Below are 22,661 nucleotides of genomic sequence, written 5' to 3'. Positions count from 1 at the left end.
ACTCGTGACAAAAAGGAGACGTGCGAGCATCAAACACTATAATTTATTCAATATTTCACAGTGCGTACGCGTGTCATACCTCAGGAGGTCGTTTACTGATATGAGAACATGCAGAAACCAGGAGATGTTATTAAATATGAGACTCCATAAAGATGATAAGACTTCATAAAGATAATAAGACCTCATAAAGATAATAAGACTTCATAAAGATAATAAGACCTCATAAAGATAATAAGACTTCATAAAGATAATAAGACCTCATAAAGATAATAAGACTTCATAAAGATAATAAGACCTCATAAAGATAATAAGACTTCATAAAGATAATAAGACCTCATAAAGATAATAAGACCTCATAAAGATAAGACTTCATAAAGATAATAAGACCTCATAAAGCTCCAGTAGATGTTATTAAAGATAATAAGACTTCATAAAGCTATATTAAATGTTATTAAAGATAATAAGACCTCATAAAGCTCCAGTAGATGTTATTAAAGATAATAAGACTTCATAAAGCTCCAGTAGATGTTATCATGAAGTTATTAAAGACTTTATTTAAAGCTTTATCCGGTAACTTGTCACTATAGTGAAAATGTGTTGTTGTTTGTCTTAAATATGAATCTTAGGGTGAATAAAGTTAATATCTTGAGTCCATATCGTACCTCTGTAAACGCTGCTACATAATCTGTTCAACTTCAGGACATTACACGTTATGTTCATTGATTACTTCACACTGCAGTGTTCTGTGTTCTCAGAGTTTCATAATAGTTATTATATTAATATTTCCTCCCTGGACGCGTCTCCAGTCAGGAACACGTGAAATGAAAAGCAGGATGTGCCAGACCCAAAGTTACTCCGCCGTCCTCGATGTGATGGAAGAGCTAAACACTGAAGTAATAACATAGAAGCACCAGAATCATCATTAAAAGGAGTCGATCATAGCGTAGCGTAGCAACAAGCATCGGTCTGATTGTGATTGGAGGGTCAGACGCTCATCATCACACATTATTTATAGTCTCTGTATATTTGTTTTCCCTTTGAAAAATAAAATCTAAAACATTCAAATATTAGGTGCCATTTTTTTTTTTTTTTTACATACGGCACCAATCATAGAATCATAGAGTCAAAGAATCAAAGAATCATAGAGTCATAGAATCATAAGAGTCAAAGAATCATAGAATCAAAGAACCATAGAATCGTAGAATCATAGAATCATAGAATCGTAGAATCATAGAATCAAAGAATCATAGAATCGTAGAATCATAGAATCGTAGAATCATAGAATCAAAGAATCATAGAATCATAGAATCAAAGAATCATAGAATCAAATAATCATAGAGTCATAGAATCATATATTATTATCCATGTAAAATAAACTCAAGCCAGCAAAAATACATCTATTCAGTTGTTAAATTTTTTTTCAATCAATAACAAATCAACTAGAGACTAAAAACACTTTTTTTAAGAGAAAAAAATAACAAAATAAAAGCACACAAACAACAAAATGAATCACCTCATAGAGCAAAGAACCTACAAGTCAAAATACCAGAGGAATAAAGATTATTAAAAATAAACTGAGTGACTGATAGTAAAACAATTCAACAATAAAACAATGCTACGTTCATTAATATTCATAAATAGCATCATGTGTGAAAGCTTTGCATAAACTCTATAATACTGGTACTGTCTCTTTAAGGCACGCAGTTCACAGACGACACTGATTGTGATTTTCAAGTAGAATCGTGCATTAATAATGTGAATAAAACCTTTTTTGACCATTTGTTTAAATATTTGCATAGTAAATATACGTTTTAAAGTGTTTACGATGAATTATGAGAATCCGGCCGGCGGACGGATGACGCTCCTCTTCTAGAAGCCACAGACGTCACGGCGTCCGGTACTCAGAGGAACGGACACCGTGAAACCGGTAACCGTCAGACCGTTAACCGTTAAAACGTTAGACCGTTAAAACCTGAAACCGGTAACCGTCAGACCGTTAGACCGATAAACCGTTAAAACGTTAGACCTCCACAGCAACACGCTACATACGTGTGCTTCATGACGTCACAGAGAGACTCGGACCAGAGACAGACGCCTCCCTGAGAGAGAGAGGGAGACGGAAAGAAAGAGAGAACAACTGGAAAAAAGAAAGAAGGAAAGACTGAAAGACATAAAGACAGAGAGAGAGAGAGAGACAGAAAGAGAGAGGAAAGACAGAAAGAGAGAGAGAAAGACAGAAAGAGAGAGAGAGAGACAGAAAGAGAGACAGAAAGAGAGAGAGAAAGACAGAAAGAGAGAGAGAGACAGAAAGAGAGAGAGAAAGAGAGAGAGAGAGACAGAAAGAGAGAGAGAGAGACAGAAAGAGAGAGAGAGAGACAGAAAGAGAGAGAGAAAGACAGAAAGAGAGAGACAGAAAGAGAGAGAGAAAGACAGAAAGAGAGAGAGAGACAGAAAGAGAGAGAGAAAGACAGAAAGAGAGAAAGACAGAAAGAGAGAGAGAGACAGAAAGAGAGAGAGAGAGAGAGAGAGAGAGAGAGAGAGAAAGACAGAAAGAGAGAGAGACAGAAAGAGAGAGAGAAAGACAGAGAGAGAGAGAGACAGAAAGAGAGAGAGAAAGACAGAGAGAGAGAGAAAGACAGAAAGAGAGAGACAGAAAGAGAGAGAGAGAGAGACAGAAAGACAGAGAGAAAGACAGAGAGAGAGAGAAAGACAGAAAGAGAGAGAGAGAGAGACAGAAAGACAGAGAGAAAGACAGAAAGAGAGAGAGAGAGAGACAGAAAGACAGAGAGAGGAGATTTGTGTCTCTTGTTGTATTTTCTAACTCTTTCGTTCATTTGAAGAAGGAATGTTTCACAGGAAAGATTCACTGCTCAGATTTAAACTGGAATTATATTATAGCATTGTTTTGGTTTTCAGTCATAATAATAATAATACTAATAATTGTTATTATTATAATAATAATAATAATAATTAATATAATAATAATAATAAACCAGCCTCGTCCTTTAAAGTTCACTTTCCACATCAAATCTAATCAACATGAGCTCTGAGAGTGAGAGTTATAAGCAGAGTATGAGGAAGAAGAGTGATGATGACGATGGAGGAGAAGGAGGAAGAACAACGGGACACAGGGCCTTGCCACTTTGACCTTTGACCTTTGCTCCTACATGCACGTTATCTGATAGAAGAACAGCTCAAAGCACGTCGTATAAAGATGAACTATGATATGAATCCATTAAATACTGAAGGCTGAGTGACTGGAGAGCCTCAGAGTACCTGTACATGTGTACATGTACCTGTACATGTACCTGTGTACCTGTACCTGTACCTGGACCTGTACATGGACCTGTACATGTACCTGTACATGTACATGTACCTGTACCTGTGTACCTGGACCTGTACATGTGTACATGTACCTGGACCTGTACATGTGTACATGTACCTGGACCTGTGTACATGTACCTGTAGTATTAGTTCCAGGAGAGGGCGTTGTGCCTGGGGGTCAGGACAGTTGTGCAAATGTAACCTGCTGACCCCCCCCCCCCCCCCCGAGTACCTAACACTCCTCCAGGTGTTAGACTCCTCCAGGTGTTAGACTCCTCCAGGTATTAGACTCCTCCAGGTATTAGACTCCTCCAGGTGTTAGACTCCTCCAGGTATTAGACTCCTCCAGGTGTTAGACTCCTCCATCGCCGGTTGTAAAGTTTTGGGTTTCGTGTTTTTCTGATTGTGAAAATGTTAAAAGATGAAATTATAAAACACGTCGAATGAAATTTAGACGATGTACAAAAACATTTTGTTTGAATCCGGCTGCAGAAAATCTCCTTTTAGTCGAGTTTATGAAGTTCTTAAAACAAGTGGAAGATACCGAAAACACAAAAGCATCCTGACCTCGTGGATTCAACTCGTTCAAAGAGACTCAGGAGGACGAGAGGAGACAACGATGGAGGGACCGAGTTCCCTCGACACCTGAAGGGTTCCTTCACTTGGGACTCTTCTCTCCGCACGTGGTTAAAGATGAAGAGTTCTACTTCCTGTTTCCTGCCGCGGAGCGCTGAGATCGACATGTTGGAACAGAGTGAAGAGAGTCTGATGTCCGCTATGACCGGTCCCGCTGGTTCTGGTCCTGCTGGTCCTGGTCCTGCTGGTCCTGGTCCTGCTGGTTCTGGTCCTGCTGGTTCTGGTCCTGCTGGTTCTGTGAGAGCTGCAGGCTGCACATGGACTGGATCTCCTCCAGGAGGCCCCGCCCCTGCCCCGCCCCCTGACCCGGGCCCAGGCCTCCCCCCTCCTCGGTCGCCTCTTTCTCCCACGGGACCTGTACGGGTGGCGTCGGGCCGGTCGGCGCCGGGCCCCCCTCCCCCTCCTCCTCCTCCTCCTCCTCCTGGTGGACCTGGCTGCTGCGCCTCCTCAGGGCCTTCTCCTGGTAGTGCCTCACGGTCTCCTTGGACAGCACCTTCCTCCTCAGGACGCCGGCGGGGGCCGCTTGGCTCGGGGCCGGCGGGTCCGCGCGGCCCCGCGGGTCCGAGGCGGCGCGGCACCGGCCCGCCGGCTCGGGGGATCGGTCCGAGTCGGAGTCGAGAAGCGCCGGAGAGCCGCGGGCGCGAGAGGAAGCGGGAGGGGCCAGAGCCAGAGAGCGGGGGAGGCGGTCGAGCGGACGGGGGTACGACCTGGAGGGGTCCGCCTCCTGCGGGGCCGGGGGCGTGTTCGTGACGACGGGCGCCGCCGCCGCGGGGCTCTGGCTCCCCTTCAGGCTGCTCTTGCTGGGCCGGCGGCGTGGAGACGGGGGGAGGTGCTTACCGTGCACCGCGCTGTCGTCCTGGCCCATGTTCCAGCCTCCTTGACCCCCGTCACGGCCTCCTTGACCCCCGTCACGGCCTCCTTGACCCCCGTCACGGCCTCCATGACCCCCGTCACGGCCTCCTTGACCCCCGTCACGGCCTCCATGACCTCCGTCACGGCGTCCCTCGTCTGCAGGCGGCGGTTCTCTGGTTTTGCTCTGGAACAGAAGAAACGAAGAAATACCGTAAAACATCAAAACCATCCCAGAACCTCTGGATCCATTTCATTTATTTCATCACTTTCTGTTCCGACTCCTTCAGGATTGTGATGAAAACACATTTGAGTGGATAAGTACACACAGCTTTGTGCCTGGAGGACTTAAAAGATGCATATTAAGATATATCAGTAAATATGATCCAATGAAATGGAGGTCATCCACGTGGAGAACCAGCTTTACTTTTAAAAGATATTAATAACGCCTGAAAGTGGACGAATGGAAGATTTTACTGAAAATAATCTGTCCTTAAATCCATAAATCTAGACGTAGTTCTGCTCTCATGAAGTTAAACCCTCCCTTCCTTCTTTCCTTCGAGTCCTCACTGTCCTCGCTCCCTGAGTCCTCGCTCCCTGAGTCCTCGCTCCCTGTGTCCTCGCTCCCTGAGTCCTCGCTCCCTGAGTCCTCGCTCCATGTGTCCTCGCTCCCTGAGTCCTCGCTCCCTGTGTCCTCGCTCCATGTGTCCTCGCTCCATGTGTCCTCGCTCCCCGAGTCCTCGCTCCCCGAGTCCTCGCTCCCTGTGTCCTCGCTCCCTGTGTCCTCGCTCCCCGTGTCCTCGCTCCATGTGTCCTCGCTCCCCGTGTCCTCGCTCCCCGTGTCCTCGCTCCCCGTGTCCTCGCTCCATGTGTCCTCGCTCCCCGTGTCCTCGCTCCCCGTGTCCTCGCTCCCCGAGTCCTCGCTCCCCGTGTCCTCGCTCCCCGAGTCCTCGCTCCCCGTGTCCTCGCTCCCCGTGTCCTCGCTCCCCGTGTCTCGCTCCCGAGCCCTCGCTGCCCGAGTCCTCGCTCCCGTGTCTCGCTCCCGAGTCCTCGCTCCCGTGTCCTCGCTCCCGTGTCTCGCTCCCGAGTCTCGCTCCCGTGTCTCGCTCCCGTGTCCTCGCTCCCGTGTCTCGCTCCCGTGTCCTCGCTCCCGAGTCTCGCTCCGTGTCCTCGCTCCCGAGTCCTCGCTCCCGTGTCTCGCTCCCGAGTCTCGCTCCCGTGTCTCGCTCCCGTGTCTCGCTCCCCGTGTCTCGCTCCCGTGTCTCGCTCCCGGTCTCGCTCCCGTGTCCTCGCTCCCGAGTCCTCGCTCCCGTGTCCTCGCTCCCGTGTCTCGCTCCCAGTCCTCGCTCCCGTGTCCTCGCTCCCGTGTCTCGCTCCCGAGTCCTCGCTCCCGTGTCCTCGCTCCCGTGTCTCGCTCCCGTGTCTCGCTCCCGAGTCTCGCTCCCAGGTCCTCGCTCCCGTGTCCTCGCTCCCGTGTCCTCGCTCCCGGTCCTCGCTCCCGTGTCCTCGCTCCCGTGTCTCGCTCCCGTGTCCTCGCTCCCGTCTCGCTCCGTGTCCTCGCTCCTCCGTGTCTCGCTCCCTGTCCTCGCTCCCGTGTCTCGCTCCCGTGTCTCGCTCCCGTGTCTCGCTCCTCCCGTGTCCTCGCTCCCGTGTCTCGCTCCCGTGTCTCGCTCCCGGTCTCGCTCCCGTGTCTCGCTCCCGAGTCTCGCTCCCGTGTCTCGCTCCCGAGTCCTCGCTCCCGAGTCCTCGCTCCCGTGTCTCGCTCCCGAGTCCTCGCTCCCGTGTCCTCGCTCCCGAGTCTCGCTCCCGTGTCTCGCTCCCAGTCTCGCTCCCGTGTCTCGCTCCCGTGTCTCGCTCCCGTGTCTCGCTCCCGAGTCCTCGCTCCCGTGTCCTCGCTCCCGTGTCTCGCTCCATGTGTCTCGCTCCCGTGTCCTCGCTCCATGTGTCTCGCTCCCGTGTCTCGCTCCCGAGTCTCGCTCCCGAGTCCTCGCTCCCGTGTCTCGCTCCCGAGTCTCGCTCCCAGTCTCGCTCCCGTGTCTCGCTCCCGAGTCTCGCTCCCGAGTCCTCGCTCCCGTGTCTCGCTCCATGTGTCTCGCTCCATGTGTCTCGCTCCCGAGTCCTCGCTCCCGAGTCTCGCTCCCGTGTCCTCGCTCCATGTGTCCTCGCTCATGTGTCTCGCTCCCGAGTCCTCGCTCCCGAGTCTCGCTCCCGTGTCCTCGCTCCATGTGTCCTCGCTCCCGAGTCTCGCCTCCCCGTGTCCTCGCTCCATGTCTCGCTCCCGTCTCGCTCCCGTGTCTCGCTCGTGTCTCGCTCCTGTGTCTCGCTCCCGTGTCCTCGCTCCCGAGTCTCGCTCCCGTGTCTCGCTCCCGAGTCTCGCTCCCGTGTCCTCGCTCCCGAGTCTCGCTCCCGAGTCCTCGCTCCCGTGTCTCGCTCCCCGTGTCTCGCTCCCAGTCTCGCTCGCTCCTGAGTCTCGCTCCCGAGTCCTCGCTCCTGAGTCCTCGCTCCCGTGTCTCGCTCCCTGAGTCTCGCTCCCCGAGTCTCGCCTCCCGAGTCTCGCTCCCGTGTCTCGCTCCCGAGTCCTCGCTCCCTGAGTCCTCGCTCCCGTGTCCTCGCTCCGAGTCCTCGCTCCCCGAGTCCTCGCTCCCCGAGTCTTCGCTCCCCGAGTCCTCGCTCCCCGAGTCCTCGCTCCCTGAGTCCTCGCTCCCTGCGTACCGGGCCCTTGTAGTCCAGATCCTCCATGGACCTGAAGAAGTCCAGGCTCTTGGCGGCGCTGAGCTTGCCCCGGTCCGCCGTGGAGGCGCTGAGCGAGTCCAGGATCTCCTCCAGCAGGTCCATCTGGCCCGGGCGGGACGAGTCGGCCTCCAGAGACTCGTCGCTGTCCCCGGCGTACGAGGGGACGTCCCCGCTGTCCTCCGAGGAGATCCTGAGACGAAGGGGTCACGGAGGACATATTCAAAAGTAATATTTAATTTTTATTGTAAGAATTACGCTGCGATGACCACTTTGTTTAAAAAGAGTCTCGGTGACTGTACCCAACATGTCCACCAGGGGGCAGTGTTATCATGGGTAACAAGAAAAGATTGAAGCTCTCAGAAAAAGTGCTTTTAAACCTGCTTTTTGTTCTCTAAACGAACCGGCTAAAGTTCCACGACTTCATATCTGAACAATCGTGCTTAAAACTAAATGTTGTGGTCATAAAAATATAAAGTACTGACTTGCTTGCGCTGTCCAGCTCGTCGTCGTCGAGCCCGCGACCCCGAGGGCCCGAGGTCACGGGGTACTTGTTGAAGTTTTGCTGTAAAGGAGGAAAACACAGTGAGTTAGAGAAGAGACGTGTTACATAATGACACCAGGAAAGTGACCCGGGGGGGGGGCATGTGTGTACCCCTTTAAGACAGAACGTTCTGCTGAGCTACAGGTTCCATCAAATCACGAGCTGGAACCTGGTCTGGGTCTAGTGGGCTTCGTGGGTCTGGTGGGTCTGGTGGGTCTGGTGGGTCTGGTGGGTCTGGTGGGTCTAGTGGGTCTGGTGGGTCTGGTGGCTCTGGTGGGTTTGGTGGGTCTGGTGGGTCTGGTGGGTTTGGTGGGTCTGGTGGGTCTGGTGGGTCTGGTGGGTTTGGTGGGTCTGGTGGGTCTGGTGGGTCTAGTGGGCTTAGTGGGTCTGGTGGGTCTGGTGGGTCTGGTGGGTCTGGTGGGTTTGGTGGGTCTGGTGGGTCTGGTGGGTCTGGTGGGTTTGGTGGGTCTGGTGGGTTTGGTGGGGTCTGGTGGGTTTGGTGGGTCTGGTGGGTCTGGTGGGTTTGGTGGGTCTGGTGGGTCTGGTGGGTCTGGTGGGTCTGGTGGGTCTGGTGGGTTTGGTGGGTCTGGTGGGTCTGGTGGGTCTAGTGGGCTTAGTGGGTCTGGTGGGTCTGGTGGGTTTGGTGGGTCTGGTGGGTCTGGTGGGTCTGGTGGGTTTGGTGGGTTTGGTGGGTCTGGTGGGTCTGGTGGGTTTGGTGGGTCTGGTGGGTCTGGTGGGTCTAGTGGGCTTAGTGGGTCTGGTGGGTCTGGTGGGTCTGGTGAGTTTGGTGGGTCTGGTGGGTCTGGTGGGTCTGGTGGGTCTAGTGGGTCTGGTGGGTCTGGTGGGTCCCTGAAGACACCCACAGCTCGTTTATTGAGTCCGGACCGTCAGGGTCAAGACTAAATTTGTCAAATTTGGATCTGGAGACACAAAATCTTTAACATCCCCTGCAGTGTTTTATCAAACTCAGCAGTGAAAGCTACACACACACACACACACACTTGTCCTCTGCGTTGAGTGATCCTCGTGTGCTGCAGTCGTCCTCCACCTTTAATAAGCCACCTGTGTGCCGTGGTGCTTAATGGGTTAAAGAAGAGACAGCAGCTTTACAGCCCCCCCCCCCCCCCCGGGACCCCCGATCTGCCCCAGGCCGCCTATTAACATGACGCACATGTTCCCCTCGCGCCGCATGTTCGCTTATGTTAACAATACCTCTCACTTTCTGATTCACACTCCTTATACTCTCCCATGCGCCTCCTCCAGACGGCGCGTGTGTGCGTCGTGTGTGTGTGCGTCGTGTGTAAACACAAACACACAAACAAGCATTCATGTGGTGCAGGCGTGTGTGTTTTACTCCACCTCTCTGCATCTTGTTCCTCTTTTTAAAAACTCACGTGAGACAAATTCTCAAAGGCCCAGAGTGAGAAACGAGCCGCTCGCAACCTGAGAGGTGAGCGGAGAGCCAGCGTGTGTGTGTGTGTGTGAGTGTGTGTGTGTGTGTGTGTGAGTGTGTTCAGGGAGGGAAGACTGTCGTGTTTGTGTGTTTGTGTTGCGGTTGTGAGACACAAGAGAAGTAAGCAGCTCTAGTTGTGAAAGGCAAACACAGCAGATCACTGAGGAGGAGGAGGAGGGGGAGGGGCTTAATGGAGAGAGGAAGGAAGAAAATATTTAGAGGTGAGGAAAGAATCCTCAAAGCTTGAGAAAGAATGATGGGAATAGTAGGGTGGGGGGGGGGGGGGTAGACGGGAAGGAGGGCGGGGGGGGTGGGGGGCGTTGGAACCGCTCATCAAGCTGGTCCCGATTAGCCGCCGCAGTGCCAGCCAGACGGGTGGAATGCAACGTGTGGCTGGACGGCCTCATTTTGGGAAGACACACACACACACTGACGTACACACACACACACACCAACGTACACACACACGCGCGTACAGACACACACACACACTTGGTCACACACACACACACCATATTACAAAAAACAAATAAATAAAACACAAAGAGTTAAAGTGCTATTTTCTCCATAAAAGTCATTGGAGGGGGAGGAGGAGGAGGAGGAGGTGTGTGCAGTAGAGCCACTTAAGCCTCTCTCTCGGCCATCGCGGCTAAACGCCAACACATGTGGCGGCGCTGCTGATTGGCCGAGCCGACAGGAGGAACCGGACCCTGAAGGGACGCTAAGGGCTCCTGTAGGGCCGCAGAGCTGCGGGGATGCACCTGAGAGACACTGGGGGAGCACACACACACACACGCATGTGCATGCTCATGATGCATGCTCATAATGCATGCTCATAATGCATGCTCATGATGCATGCTCATAATGCATGTATATGATGCATGCTCACGATGCATGTTCATGATGCATGTATATGATGCATGTATATAATGCATGCTCATGATGCATGTTCATGATGCATGCTCATGATGCATGTTCATGACGCATGCTCATGATGCATGGTCACGATGCATATATATGATGCATGCTCATGATGCATGTTCATGATGCATGCTCATGATCAGTGGTCCCCAAACTACGGCCCGCGGGCCGGATCCGGCCCACCTCCCCATGTGGACCGGCCCCCTGAACAATACCAGAGACGCGTTCCGATTAATTATTTTGTTCACCTGGCCCGCTGCCGTTGAGATTGCAGTGAGACGCGGAGAAAATGTGAAGTGGTGCTCTTCGCAATAGAACATCTTTGATGGGACGTGTCGCGTCTCGGCCAATCAGCGTTCAGATGTCCACAGCGTTTGGGAAGTTAGGTTAGCTTGAATGTTAGTCCGCTACATCTGCTGCTGTCACGATGCACGGTGTAGCGATACTAACACTCTCACCTCTCACTACCCCCCCCCCCCCCCAGCTGGCCCTCCAGCAGACAAGGGAAACGTTATGTGGCCCTCTCAGAAAAAAGTTCGGGGACCCCTGCTCCTGATGCATGCTTGTGATGCATGATGCATTCTCACGATGCATGCTCATGATGCATGCTCATGATGCATGATCACGATGCATGCTCATGATGCATGTTCGTGCGGCATGATGCATGATGCATTCTCATGATGCATGCTCATGATGCATGATCACGATGCATGCTCATGATGTTTCGGGAAGCGGGGCCTCCCTCCCTCTCTCTCTCTGCGTTGAGGTGTTTATTAAAACAAGGTGACCCCAAACACAACCAGAGGTCACGGAGCTCCGGCCCTCTGATCCCCATCTGCAGCCCTGGAGCCGTAACCGGATGATGGCACCTCGCTCCACGGCCTTATCAACGTGTCTCCCTCTCTCCCCCTCTCTCTCTCTCTCTCCGCCGTGACCCTCGGGCTGCAGCAAGTTAAGATTAAACTATTTACAACAACCAAACATTTTTCGCGATAGAAGGAACGAGTTCATCGCACTTCTTTCTCTGCGCTGCATTCCTTTGACTTAGTGAGAGACGGTCTGCTGCTGCGTTGAGATAATGCTCCAGCTGTCACTGGAATCACAGCTAAAATTAAATGTACTGTATGTCAATGTAAAATTATATATATAAATATATATAGAGACTCTTCAAATGTGCAGTGAGAGATGGTGACAGCTCCTCAGGCCGCTCCTTCGTTAGCTTCTCGCTAACAGGAAGCTAAAAGGTAAACATGTAAAGACTGATTCCCCCCCGTCTCCCATTCACTCCCTCCATCACTCCATCACTCCATCACGCTGCTGTCACTGTCTCCGCATGTCGGGGTGTGGCTGTACGGCCGTCAGGCGATAATAAGAAGGGTGTTTCGGTGAAACGGCTCCGTGAAGTCTCTGTGAGGACTAAGACTTTTATTAATATGTTGTACAGTATTTTCTTTACTTTGATCCGAGTACCTTAAGGAATGAAAGAATCCTGATCTCCACAGAGACGTCTTTACAGTTACGGTGGAATTATTAAATGATTGACTCCGACTCTTTATGTTTTGGCCCCCTTACAAGAAAAGAGGTACGAAATAAAAATAAAGTCTCATAATCACTTTAGTACTTCAGGAGCTGCGCTTGGAGAAACTATTTTTCCCTTCCATTCCCTCCTCTTCCCCTCTTTCCTTTCCTTCACTTCCTCTTCCCTTCCTCCCTCCTTCCCTTCCTATAAAAGAAATAAAATGTGCATTAAGCTCAATTCTGTTGGACTCAATTTAACATCCGCTGCTGTGTTTCTGTGATGGCTGCAGTACCTTAAAGCTGCCAGAAGATGGCGCTTTGGGTTCAGAGAGGAAGTCAGTTGGTCTCTGACACACACACACACACACTCACACAAGCACAGAGACACACAAACACACACGTGCGCACACACACTCAAATTATTAATCCACAATTTTAATCTTATAATAAATATTATGAGCATATTTGAGCTATTTTCCATTTACAACAACATCAGAAATGTAATTATTATGATATATGACACACACACACACACACTCACACACACACACACTACGCCCTATAATCTACAGGACACGCTGTGAACTAGTTATTAAATATTCAGTTTACTCAGAAAGTATTGCTTTGGCATATTGTTCATATTATAGCATGTTCAATCAGACACACACACACACACACACACACACACACACACACACACACACACACACACACACACACACACACACACACACACACACACACACACACACACTATGTGAGGCTTTACGAGCAATATTTCAAGTTAAGTGTGATTGTACTAAAAATACATATTATTAGTATAAACATGTTTAAACTCAAACACGGATTATCCTGAAATCATGACCACACACACACACACACACAATATATATAATAATAATATAAATATACAAATATATATAAATATATGTATACAGTATATATCAATACAAACACACAGTCCATGGCGTGGGACACGTGTCCTGCGTGTCCTCCTCTAGTGGTCTCTAGTGGTCTCCGGTAGTCTCCAGGGACCCGTTACTGTGGCAATGAACAGGCCTCAGTGGAAGGACCAGGGTGTGTGTGTGTCTCCTGAATAAGGTGTGTGTGTGTGTGTGTGTGTGTGTGCATGTTTGTGGGTGTGAGTGCACATCAATTGCATGTTAACTGTTAGTGTGTGTGTGTGTGTCTTTGTGTGTGCTCTGGCTGGGGGGAGGGGGTTGGGGGGGTCCGAGGAGGCCTTTAGAAAAAGCCCTAATTGGCGTTCCTCTCTCCGGCCGTCACACCTTCCTCTAAGCAAAGACTTTCCAGTTTCATCAGACACACACACACACACACACACACACCCTAATTAGAGACACAACCTCTCCTCCTCATCAAACCGGTAACCACAGTGTCAGTGTGTGCATGCAGGATATTTATTTCGTTGTTTTAACACACAGTTGTGCGTCGGCTCGGCCAGAAGAAGTGGAGCAGAGATCTGGAGGCAGGAGGGATTCTAACCGGCAAACCAAGGCTGTACATGCAGTTATTACTTCATTCTACTTATTTTAATTACATTAAACCTCCGACACATCTACGTTTACGTTTCTTCTCATTTTCCATCGTTTTTAACCTGATGGACTTATTGATGTGTGTGTGTTGTGAGTGTGTGTGTGCGTGTGCATGCACATGGTGTGAGTGTGTGTGCATGCACATTGTGCGAGTGAGTGTGCACATTGTGTGAGTGTGCGTGCACATTGTGTGTGTGCGTGCACATTGTGTGAGTGTGCATGCACATTGTGTGAGTGTGCGTGCACATTGTGTGAGTGCACATTGTATGAGTGTGCATGCACTTTGTGTGAGTGTGCGTGCACACTGTGTGAGTGTGCATGCACATTGTGTGAGTGTGCATGCACATTGTGTGAGTGTGCGTGCACACTGTGTGAGTGTGCATGCACATTGTGTGAGTGTGCGTGCACATTGTGTGAGTGCACACTGTGTGAGTGTGCATGCACATTGTGTGAGTGTGCGTGCACATTGTGTGAGTGCACATTGTGTGAGTGTGCGTGCACATTGTGTGAGTGCACATTGTGTGAGTGTGCATGCACATTGTGTGAGTGCACATTGTGTGCGTGCACATTGTGTGAGTGCACATTGTGTGAGTGTGCGTGTGCATGCACATTGTGTGAGTGTGCGTGCACATTGTGTGAGTGCGCGTGCACATTGTGTGAGTGCGCGTGCACATTGTGTGAGTGTGCGTGCACATTGTGTGAGTGCGCGTGCACATTGTGTGAGTGCGCGTGCACATTGTGTGAGTGTGCGTGCACACTGTGTGAGTGTGCGTGCACATTGTGTGAGTGTGCATGCACATTGTGTGAGTGTGCGTGCACATTGTGTGAGTGTGCGTGCACATTGTGTGAGTGTGCGTGCACATTGTGTGAGTGTGCATGCACATTGTGTGAGTGTGCATGCACATTGTGTGAGTGTGCGTGCACATTGTGTGAGTGTGCGTGCACATTGTGTGAGTGTGCGTGCACATTGTGTGAGTGTGAGTGCACATTGTGTGAGTGTGCGTGCACATTGTGTGAGTGTGAGTGCACATTGTGTGAGTGTGCATGCACATTGTGTGAGTGTGCGTGTGCATGCACATTGTGTGAGTGTGCGTGCACATTGTGTGAGTGTGCGTGCACATTGTGTGAGTGTGAGTGCACATTGTGTGAGTGTGAGTGCACATTGTGTGAGTAAATAAATAAAATGTGTTTTCCACTTATGAGGCACAAGCAGATTGTTCAGAGGAAACGCTGACCGGCTGCTACATGCTCACCATGCAGGTAAGAGAGAGAGAGAGAAGGATGGAGTTAAGAGAGAGAGGGGGGGGGTGGAGAGGGAGGGATAGAGAGAGAAGGATGGAGTTAAGAGCGAAGGATGGAGATAAGAGAGAGAGAGAGAGAGAAGGATGGAGTTAAGAGAGAGAGAGAGAAGGATGGAGTTAAGAGAGAGAGAGGGGGGGGTGGAGAGGGAGGGATAGAGAGAGAAGGATGGAGTTAAGAGAGAAGGATGGAGATAAGAGAGAGAGAGAGAGAAGGATGGAGTTAAGAGAGAGAGAGAAGGGGATGGAGAGAAAGAAAGAAATGAGAATATGTGCGCATGTGTGTGCATGTATGTGTGTGTGTGTGTGCATGTATGTGTGTGCGTGTGTGTGCATGTATGTATGTGTGCATGTATGTGTGTGCGTGTGTGTGTGTGTGCGTGGTACCCGTCTCATCTTCTGCAGTCTCCGTGGCGACAGGCTCTTGGTGCTGGTGGGAGACCCCTCACACACCATCACCCCGTCCTCCTCTTCTTCCTGGAGAAGAGAAGGTGAAGAAGTTTAACGTGTTTAAGTTTAATGTGTGTGTGTGTGTGTCGTGCTCTCTCTCTCGCTCTCTCTTTAGTTTTCCCACAGACGGATCACACCTCTCTCTCCTGATCAAATCCATCCTAATGGAAACATACAGCTCGTTACTTTATCTGTGATCACAGGCTCGCTGATGAAATATGCCGACGATGAAAGAGAGAGAGACAATAAAAGAGAGAGAGAGACGATAAAAGCGAGAGAGAGGAGACGGCTGACATGACATCGCCAGAGGGGCGTCGGTGGAGAACCGGAACAAAGCGCTGCAGCCGTCGTGTAGAGCAGCCTTCCTGTCTGTTTCTATGAGGGACACACACACACACACACACACACACACACACACACACACACACACACACACGCATCATTCCTACACGCGTGTGCGTCGGGGAGGTGTGGAGGTCTGCTCACCCTCGCTTTGAGCCGGCCCTTAAAGTCCCGGATGCCCCTCTTGGCATGACTCCTGGCCTGGGAGGGAAAACACAACACACACACACACACACACACACACACACACACACACACACACACACACACAGATTAACATTCTGCTCTGGTCGGTGTAACATCACGAGAAGCTTTGATCCCGGTGGCAAAAGGAGGATGAGAGGAGATGAAGGGCCTCCGACCATATTGCACAACACATGCTACATGCTACATGCTAATCAAACTGCTCCTTCCACTGGCAATTAATAGCCAGACATCTTGTTTGAAATGAATTAGTTTTGTTCATTTCACTCCACCAGCTGCACACGTCGTGCATCAGCTGTGAGGTCGTGATGTCATCACCACGCGACGTTACGTAGAGACAGACACGGCGTTAGCGGTTAGCTTCCCTCGCGCCGCAGGACCTACTTTAGTCACTGCCGTGTTGATGAGCGCTCCTCCTCTCTGCAACACACACACACACACACACACACACACACACACACCACAGTTTAGATTAATAACCACACACACACACCACAGTTTAGATTAATAACCACACACACACACCACAGTTTAGATTAATAACCACACACACACCACAGTTTAGATTAATAACCACACACACACACACCACAGTTTAGATTAATAACCACACACACACACACCACAGTTTAGATTAATAACCACACACACACACACCACAGTTTAGATTAATAACCACACACACACACACCACAGTTTAGATTAATAACCACACACACACACCACAGTTTAGATTAATAACCACACACACACACACACCACAGTTTAGATTAATAACCACACACACACACACCACAGTTTAGATTAATAACCACACACACACACACCACAGTTTAGATTAATAACCACACACACACATCACAGTTTAGATTAATAACCACACACACACCACAGTTTAGATTAATAACCACACACACACACCACAGTTTAGATTAATAACCACACACACACCACAGTTTAGATTAATAACCACACACACACACCAGTTTAGATTAATAACCACACACACACATCACAGTTTAGATTAATAACCACACACACACACCACAGTTTAGATTAATAACCACACACACATCACAGTTTAGATTAATAACCACACACACACCACAGTTTAGATTAATAACCACACACACACACAGTTTAGATTAATAACCACACACATCACAGTTTAGATTAATAACCACACACACACACAGTTTAGATTAATAACCACACACACACACACAGTTTAGATTAATAACCACACACACATCACAGTTTAGATTAATAACCACACACACATCACAGTTTAGATTAATAACCACACACACATCACAGTTTAGATTAATAACCACACACACACATCACAGTTTAGATTAATAACCACACACACACACACAGTTTAGATTAATAACCACACACACACACACAGTTTAGATTAATAACCACACACACACACACCACAGTTTAGATTAATAACCACACACACACATCACAGTTTAGATTAATAACCACACACACACACACCACAGTTTAGATTAATAACCACACACACATCACAGTTTAGATTAATAACCACACACACACATCACAGTTTAGATTAATAACCACACACACACATCACAGTTTAGATTAATAACCACACACACACATCACAGTTTAGATTAATAACCACACACACACACCACAGTTTAGATTAATAACCACACACACACACACCACAGTTTAGATTAATAACCACACACACACACAGTTTAGATTAATAACCACACACACACATCACAGTTTAGATTAATAACCACACACACACACACCACAGTTTAGATTAATAACCACACACACACATCACAGTTTAGATTAATAACCACACACACACATCACAGTTTAGATTAATAACCACACACACACACACACACCACAGTTTAGATTAATAACCACACACACACATCACAGTTTAGATTAATAACCACACACACACATCACAGTTTAGATTAATAACCACACACACACACACCACAGTTTAGATTAATAACCACACACACACACACACACCACAGTTTAGATTAATAACCACACACATACATCACAGTTTAGATTAGATTAATAACCACACACACACACACACACCACAGTTTAGATTAATAACCACACACACACATCACAGTTTAGATTAATAACCACACACACACACCACAGTTTAGATTAATAACCACACACACACACAGTTTAGATTAATAACCACACACACACCACAGTTTAGATTAATAACCACACACACACACCACAGTTTAGATTAATAACCACACACACACATCACAGTTTAGATTAATAACCACACACACACATCACAGTTTAGATTAATAACCACACACACACACACCACAGTTTAGATTAATAACCACACACACATCACAGTTTAGATTAATAACCACACACACACATCACAGTTTAGATTAATAACCACACACACACACCACAGTTTAGATTAATAACCACACACACACATCACAGTTTAGATTAATAACCACACACACACACATCACAGTTTAGATTAATAACCACACACACACACATCACAGTTTAGATTAATAACCACACACACACACACACACATCATCTACACAGATATCAATATGGAGAGAATCATTATTTCTTCTTCTTCTTCTACTTCTTGGCATCTCAGAAGCTAACGAGGAGGAGGAAGAGAGGTGGAAGAGGAGAGGAGGAGGAGAGGAGGAGGCCCCTCTTATGGATGAAGAAGAAGGAGAGATCCAGTTCTTGGGTCGGTTCAGAGGAGGAACGACTGATCACTCCTGTCTCTCTCTCTCTCTCTTTCTCTATATCTCTATGTCTCTCTCTCTCTTTCTCTATGTCTCTCTCTCGCTCCCCTCCGCGCCTCTTCTTCAAAACACAAACAGGTAAACAGATAAACAAATAAACGGATGACATCATGCAGCTGGTAGAGAGGAGGAGGCGTGGCCACCTTCACCGTGTGCATCCACTGCTGGTACGACCGGGAGTTACCTGGAGGAACGACAACACGACCGGAGTCAATCACTGTGACACACACTGACACACATATATACATATATATATAAATATATATATACATATAAATATATATATACATATATATATATATATAAATATATATATATACATATAAATATATATATATATACATATACATATATATAAATATATATATACATATATATATATTTATATACATATAAATATATATATATATATAGCACAATAAGCACGGCCCGCTGCATGACATCTGTCTGATAAGTGGGCGTGGCTAATCGGCGGACGGCTCCGGCTCCACTCACTTCCACAGAAGCCGCCGTCTGTGATCTCCTCTTCAAACATGTCCGAGAAGCCGCGGCCTGCGTTCAATTTGGCGAGACGTCCGTCGATGAACTGCGGCCATAAATCACAACGTGATTATTAAAGGGGGGCGGGACACACACTTAAAGAGATACACACACACACACACACACACACACACACACACACACACACACACACACACACACACACACACACACACACACACACACACACACACACACACACACACGCACACGCACACGCACACGAACAGATTCAACCGGGGTGTTGTTAATCCTGCCCGACGTAAACGACATGTGCAGCAGGTGATGAGATGAGGTCATGTGCAGCAGGTGATGAGATGAGGTCATGTGCAGCAGGTCATGAGGTCATGTGCAGCAGGTCATGAGGTCATGTGCAGCAGGTGATGAGATGAGGTCATGTGCAGCAGGTCATGAGGTCATGTGCAGCAGGTGATGAGGTCATGTGCAGCAGGTGATGAGGTCATGTGCAGCAGGTCATGAGGTCATGTGCAGCAGGTGATGAGGTCATGTGCAGCAGGTCATGAGGTCATGTGCAGCAGGTGATGAGGTCATGTGCAGCAGGTGATGAGGTCATGTGCAGCAGGTCATGAGGTCATGTGCAGCAGGTGATGAGATGAGGTCATGTGCAGCAGGTGATGAGGTCATGTGCAGCAGGTGATGAGGTCATGTGCAGCAGGTCATGAGGTCATGTGCAGCAGGTGATGAGATGAGGTAATGTGCAGCAGGTGATGAGGTCATGTGCAGCAGGTGATGAGGTCATGTGCAGCAGGTCATGAGGTCATGTGCAGCAGGTGATGAGGTCATGTGCAGCAGGTCATGAGGTCATGTGCAGCAGGTGATGAGGTCATGTGCAGCAGGTGATGAGGTCATGTGCAGCAGGTGATGAGGTAATGTGCAGCAGGTGATGAGGTCATGTGCAGCAGGTGAGGGATCAGGGCTGCAGACTGAGTTTCATTCCCTCTCGTTTTTAACTTGTTTAAAACGCCGTCTCGTAAATATTTTTAAAACGTTTTCACGAGCACGTAAATGTTATGAATCTAAATCTCTCACACGTTTCTCAACGTTTCTGATATTAAAAACAACGTCAGATTAAACTGCATTTTTTGGACGTCGGAGCACGATTAATATCTGGTTTTATAGCCACGAGCAAATATAAACAAGGAAGGAAGAAGTCCAAAAAAAGGAAGAAAATTGTTTCAATAAATAGTTTAAAACACATTTCTCATCATGTTTGGCGACGTGAAGCTCCGCTGTCATCATCGCCGTCTTTATAAACGCTGAACATGAACTCTTTAAAACACGAGTGTGTGTGTGTGGATCAGTCACACACACGGCGGCCTGGTTTCTGTTAGCTGAACAGAACCACGTGGAGCTGCCGGTAGTTTCCCGCCGCATCACTTATAATATCAGTAAATCATCTCAGAACAATGAGACGTTCCTGTGAAATCCTGGAGGCTGAATGTTGGCAAAGTTTCTCTGAGCCGCAGATCTTTTATTTTTATTTCCAAGACGTGGCGCCAAAGATCTGCAGAAGTCATTTCTGTGTGTTTTTATTTATTTTGCGAAATCTTTTGTGTTCAACCTTAAACTAGAATCTGTCTTTAATAAGTGGGAGGAAAAACATCAGTTATGGCATTATTACAAATGATTAGTATATATACATATATATATATACTAATTATTTTATAATAAATATATGTATATATATATATCCATATTTATATATATTTTTTAATCTATATGTGGTTTCTATATATGTGTGTATATAAATATATTTTGAAAAAAGAAATATATATGGAAATCTATATATGTACACTACCGTTTAAAAGTTTGGGGTCACTTAGAAATGTCTTTATTTTTCAAAGAAAAGCACTGCTTTTTAAATAAAGATAACATTAATCAAAAATACACACTATACATTGTAAATGTGGTAAATGACTATTCTAGGTGGAAACGTCTGGTTTCTAATGAAATATCTCCAGAGGTCTATAGAGGCCCATTTACATCAACTATCACTCCAGTGTTCTAATGGTACATTGTGTTTGCTAATCGCCTTAGAAGACTAATATCTGATTAGAAAACACTTGTGCAATTATGTTAGCACAGCTGAAAACAGTTATGCTGGTGATATAAGCTATACAACTGGCCTTCCTTTGAAGTTTGAAGAACAAAATTAATACTTCAAATATTAATCCATTATTTCTAACCTTGTCAATGTCTTGACTATATTTTATTTTCAATTTTCAATTCATTTGATAAATAAAAGTGAGTTTTCATGGAAGACACGAAATTGTCTGGATGACCCCAAACTTTTGAACGGTAGTGTATATATAGTTTTTAAATATATATATATACACACACATATATGGACACATATATAACAACAATATATATATATAATAAATATAAACTTATATATAATATATATATATATAATAAATATATACATATATATATAATACATATATGAAAAAAAGAAATCTATTTATAAATATATATATATGTATATATATATATAGTATACATATATACATATATATATTGAAGAAAAAAAATATGTTTTAATATATATATATATAATATATATATATAAAGCATTTGGGTTAAAAACTAAAATGTATTTTGACAGATTTCCTTAAATACAAATCAACACCTCCGTCCTTGAAGCACTATTTTGGGGACATGATTCTTTGTATAACTTATTGACTCCTCCCACTCCTCCGGGTCCTCAGTGTAACTGTAGGTTGTTTTTAGGGGGCGTGTCCTCAGGGACGGCTCGCTAACTAGCGACCGCTCCTCTGGTCAGAGACTCGTCATTAGATCATTTTAATGAGAGGTGAGGCGGCTCGGTCCAATTAGTGCAGACAATCAACCCGAATCATCGCCTCGCCAACGTCTCCACTTACCCCCCCCCCCTCCCCCCGCCCCCCCACCCGCGCTCACCCCGGTCCAGATTACCTGCCTCACTGTGGGCCCTAATTGGACATTACTCCACAATGGTAGACTGTAATCACCACACACACACACACACACACACACTCTCAAACCAACACTTGTTTATGCACTCGCGCACAAATACAAACACAGGAACAACAACGGCTCATTTTCTTTGTTTTGAAAGAGAGAGACCAACAAAAAACTCTCAAAAGAATTCAAACATAAAGTAAAAAGTGGGAGAAGCTTGAAATAACTTTTCTTTCACGCTTTGTCAATACTTGTTAATCTAATGTCATAAAAAAACGAATTTTAAATTGACATTTTTTTTTTAATCAACCCGATCTACACGGCCGACGTCTTTTTTTGTTTTTTTGTTCTATCTTTAAGAAAACACAAAATAAAAAAGGCACAATAATAAGTGTGAGAAGTGAGGAGGGAGGAGACGTCACCAGGAGTTGGGATCAGGACCGAAATATACAAAGAATCAAAAGAAGAAAAAACCCTGGAATTAAAGCCCATAAAGTGAGGATATTATGGGATGGA

General features: G+C 47.1%; 1 protein-coding gene across 6 annotated transcripts in view; it reads right to left on the bottom strand.

The window, feature by feature from the left end:
* Positions 1 to 24: 24 nt before the first annotated feature.
* dennd1b (DENN/MADD domain containing 1B) overlaps positions 25 to 22,661 on the bottom strand; it is a 139,943-nt gene continuing 117,306 nt past the window's right edge. For 2 of the 6 annotated variants that reach the window (XM_056413980.1, XM_056413981.1), the window contains 8 exons: positions 19,137 to 19,227; positions 18,785 to 18,825; positions 16,207 to 16,242; positions 15,763 to 15,819; positions 15,214 to 15,303; positions 8,025 to 8,104; positions 7,522 to 7,732; positions 25 to 4,996 (listed from right to left, as the gene is read on the bottom strand). In XM_056413980.1, coding sequence (XP_056269955.1) covers positions 4,100 to 4,996; positions 7,522 to 7,732; positions 8,025 to 8,104; positions 15,214 to 15,303; positions 15,763 to 15,819; positions 16,207 to 16,242; positions 18,785 to 18,825; positions 19,137 to 19,227 — 1,503 coding nt within the window. In that variant the 3' untranslated portion in view covers positions 25 to 4,099. The remainder of the gene's footprint in view (positions 4,997 to 7,521; positions 7,733 to 8,024; positions 8,105 to 15,213; positions 15,304 to 15,762; positions 15,820 to 16,206; positions 16,243 to 18,784; positions 18,826 to 19,136; positions 19,228 to 22,661) is intronic. The other 4 variants (XR_008831654.1, XM_056413982.1, XM_056413984.1 and 1 more) reach the window with 4 other exon arrangements.

The sequence above is a fragment of the Pseudoliparis swirei genome, chromosome 5 (assembly GCF_029220125.1).
Source record: "Pseudoliparis swirei isolate HS2019 ecotype Mariana Trench chromosome 5, NWPU_hadal_v1, whole genome shotgun sequence".
In the NCBI taxonomy this organism is placed as follows: Eukaryota; Metazoa; Chordata; class Actinopteri; order Perciformes; family Liparidae; genus Pseudoliparis; species Pseudoliparis swirei.
This window is presented reverse-complemented; position numbering and strand designations above follow the sequence as displayed.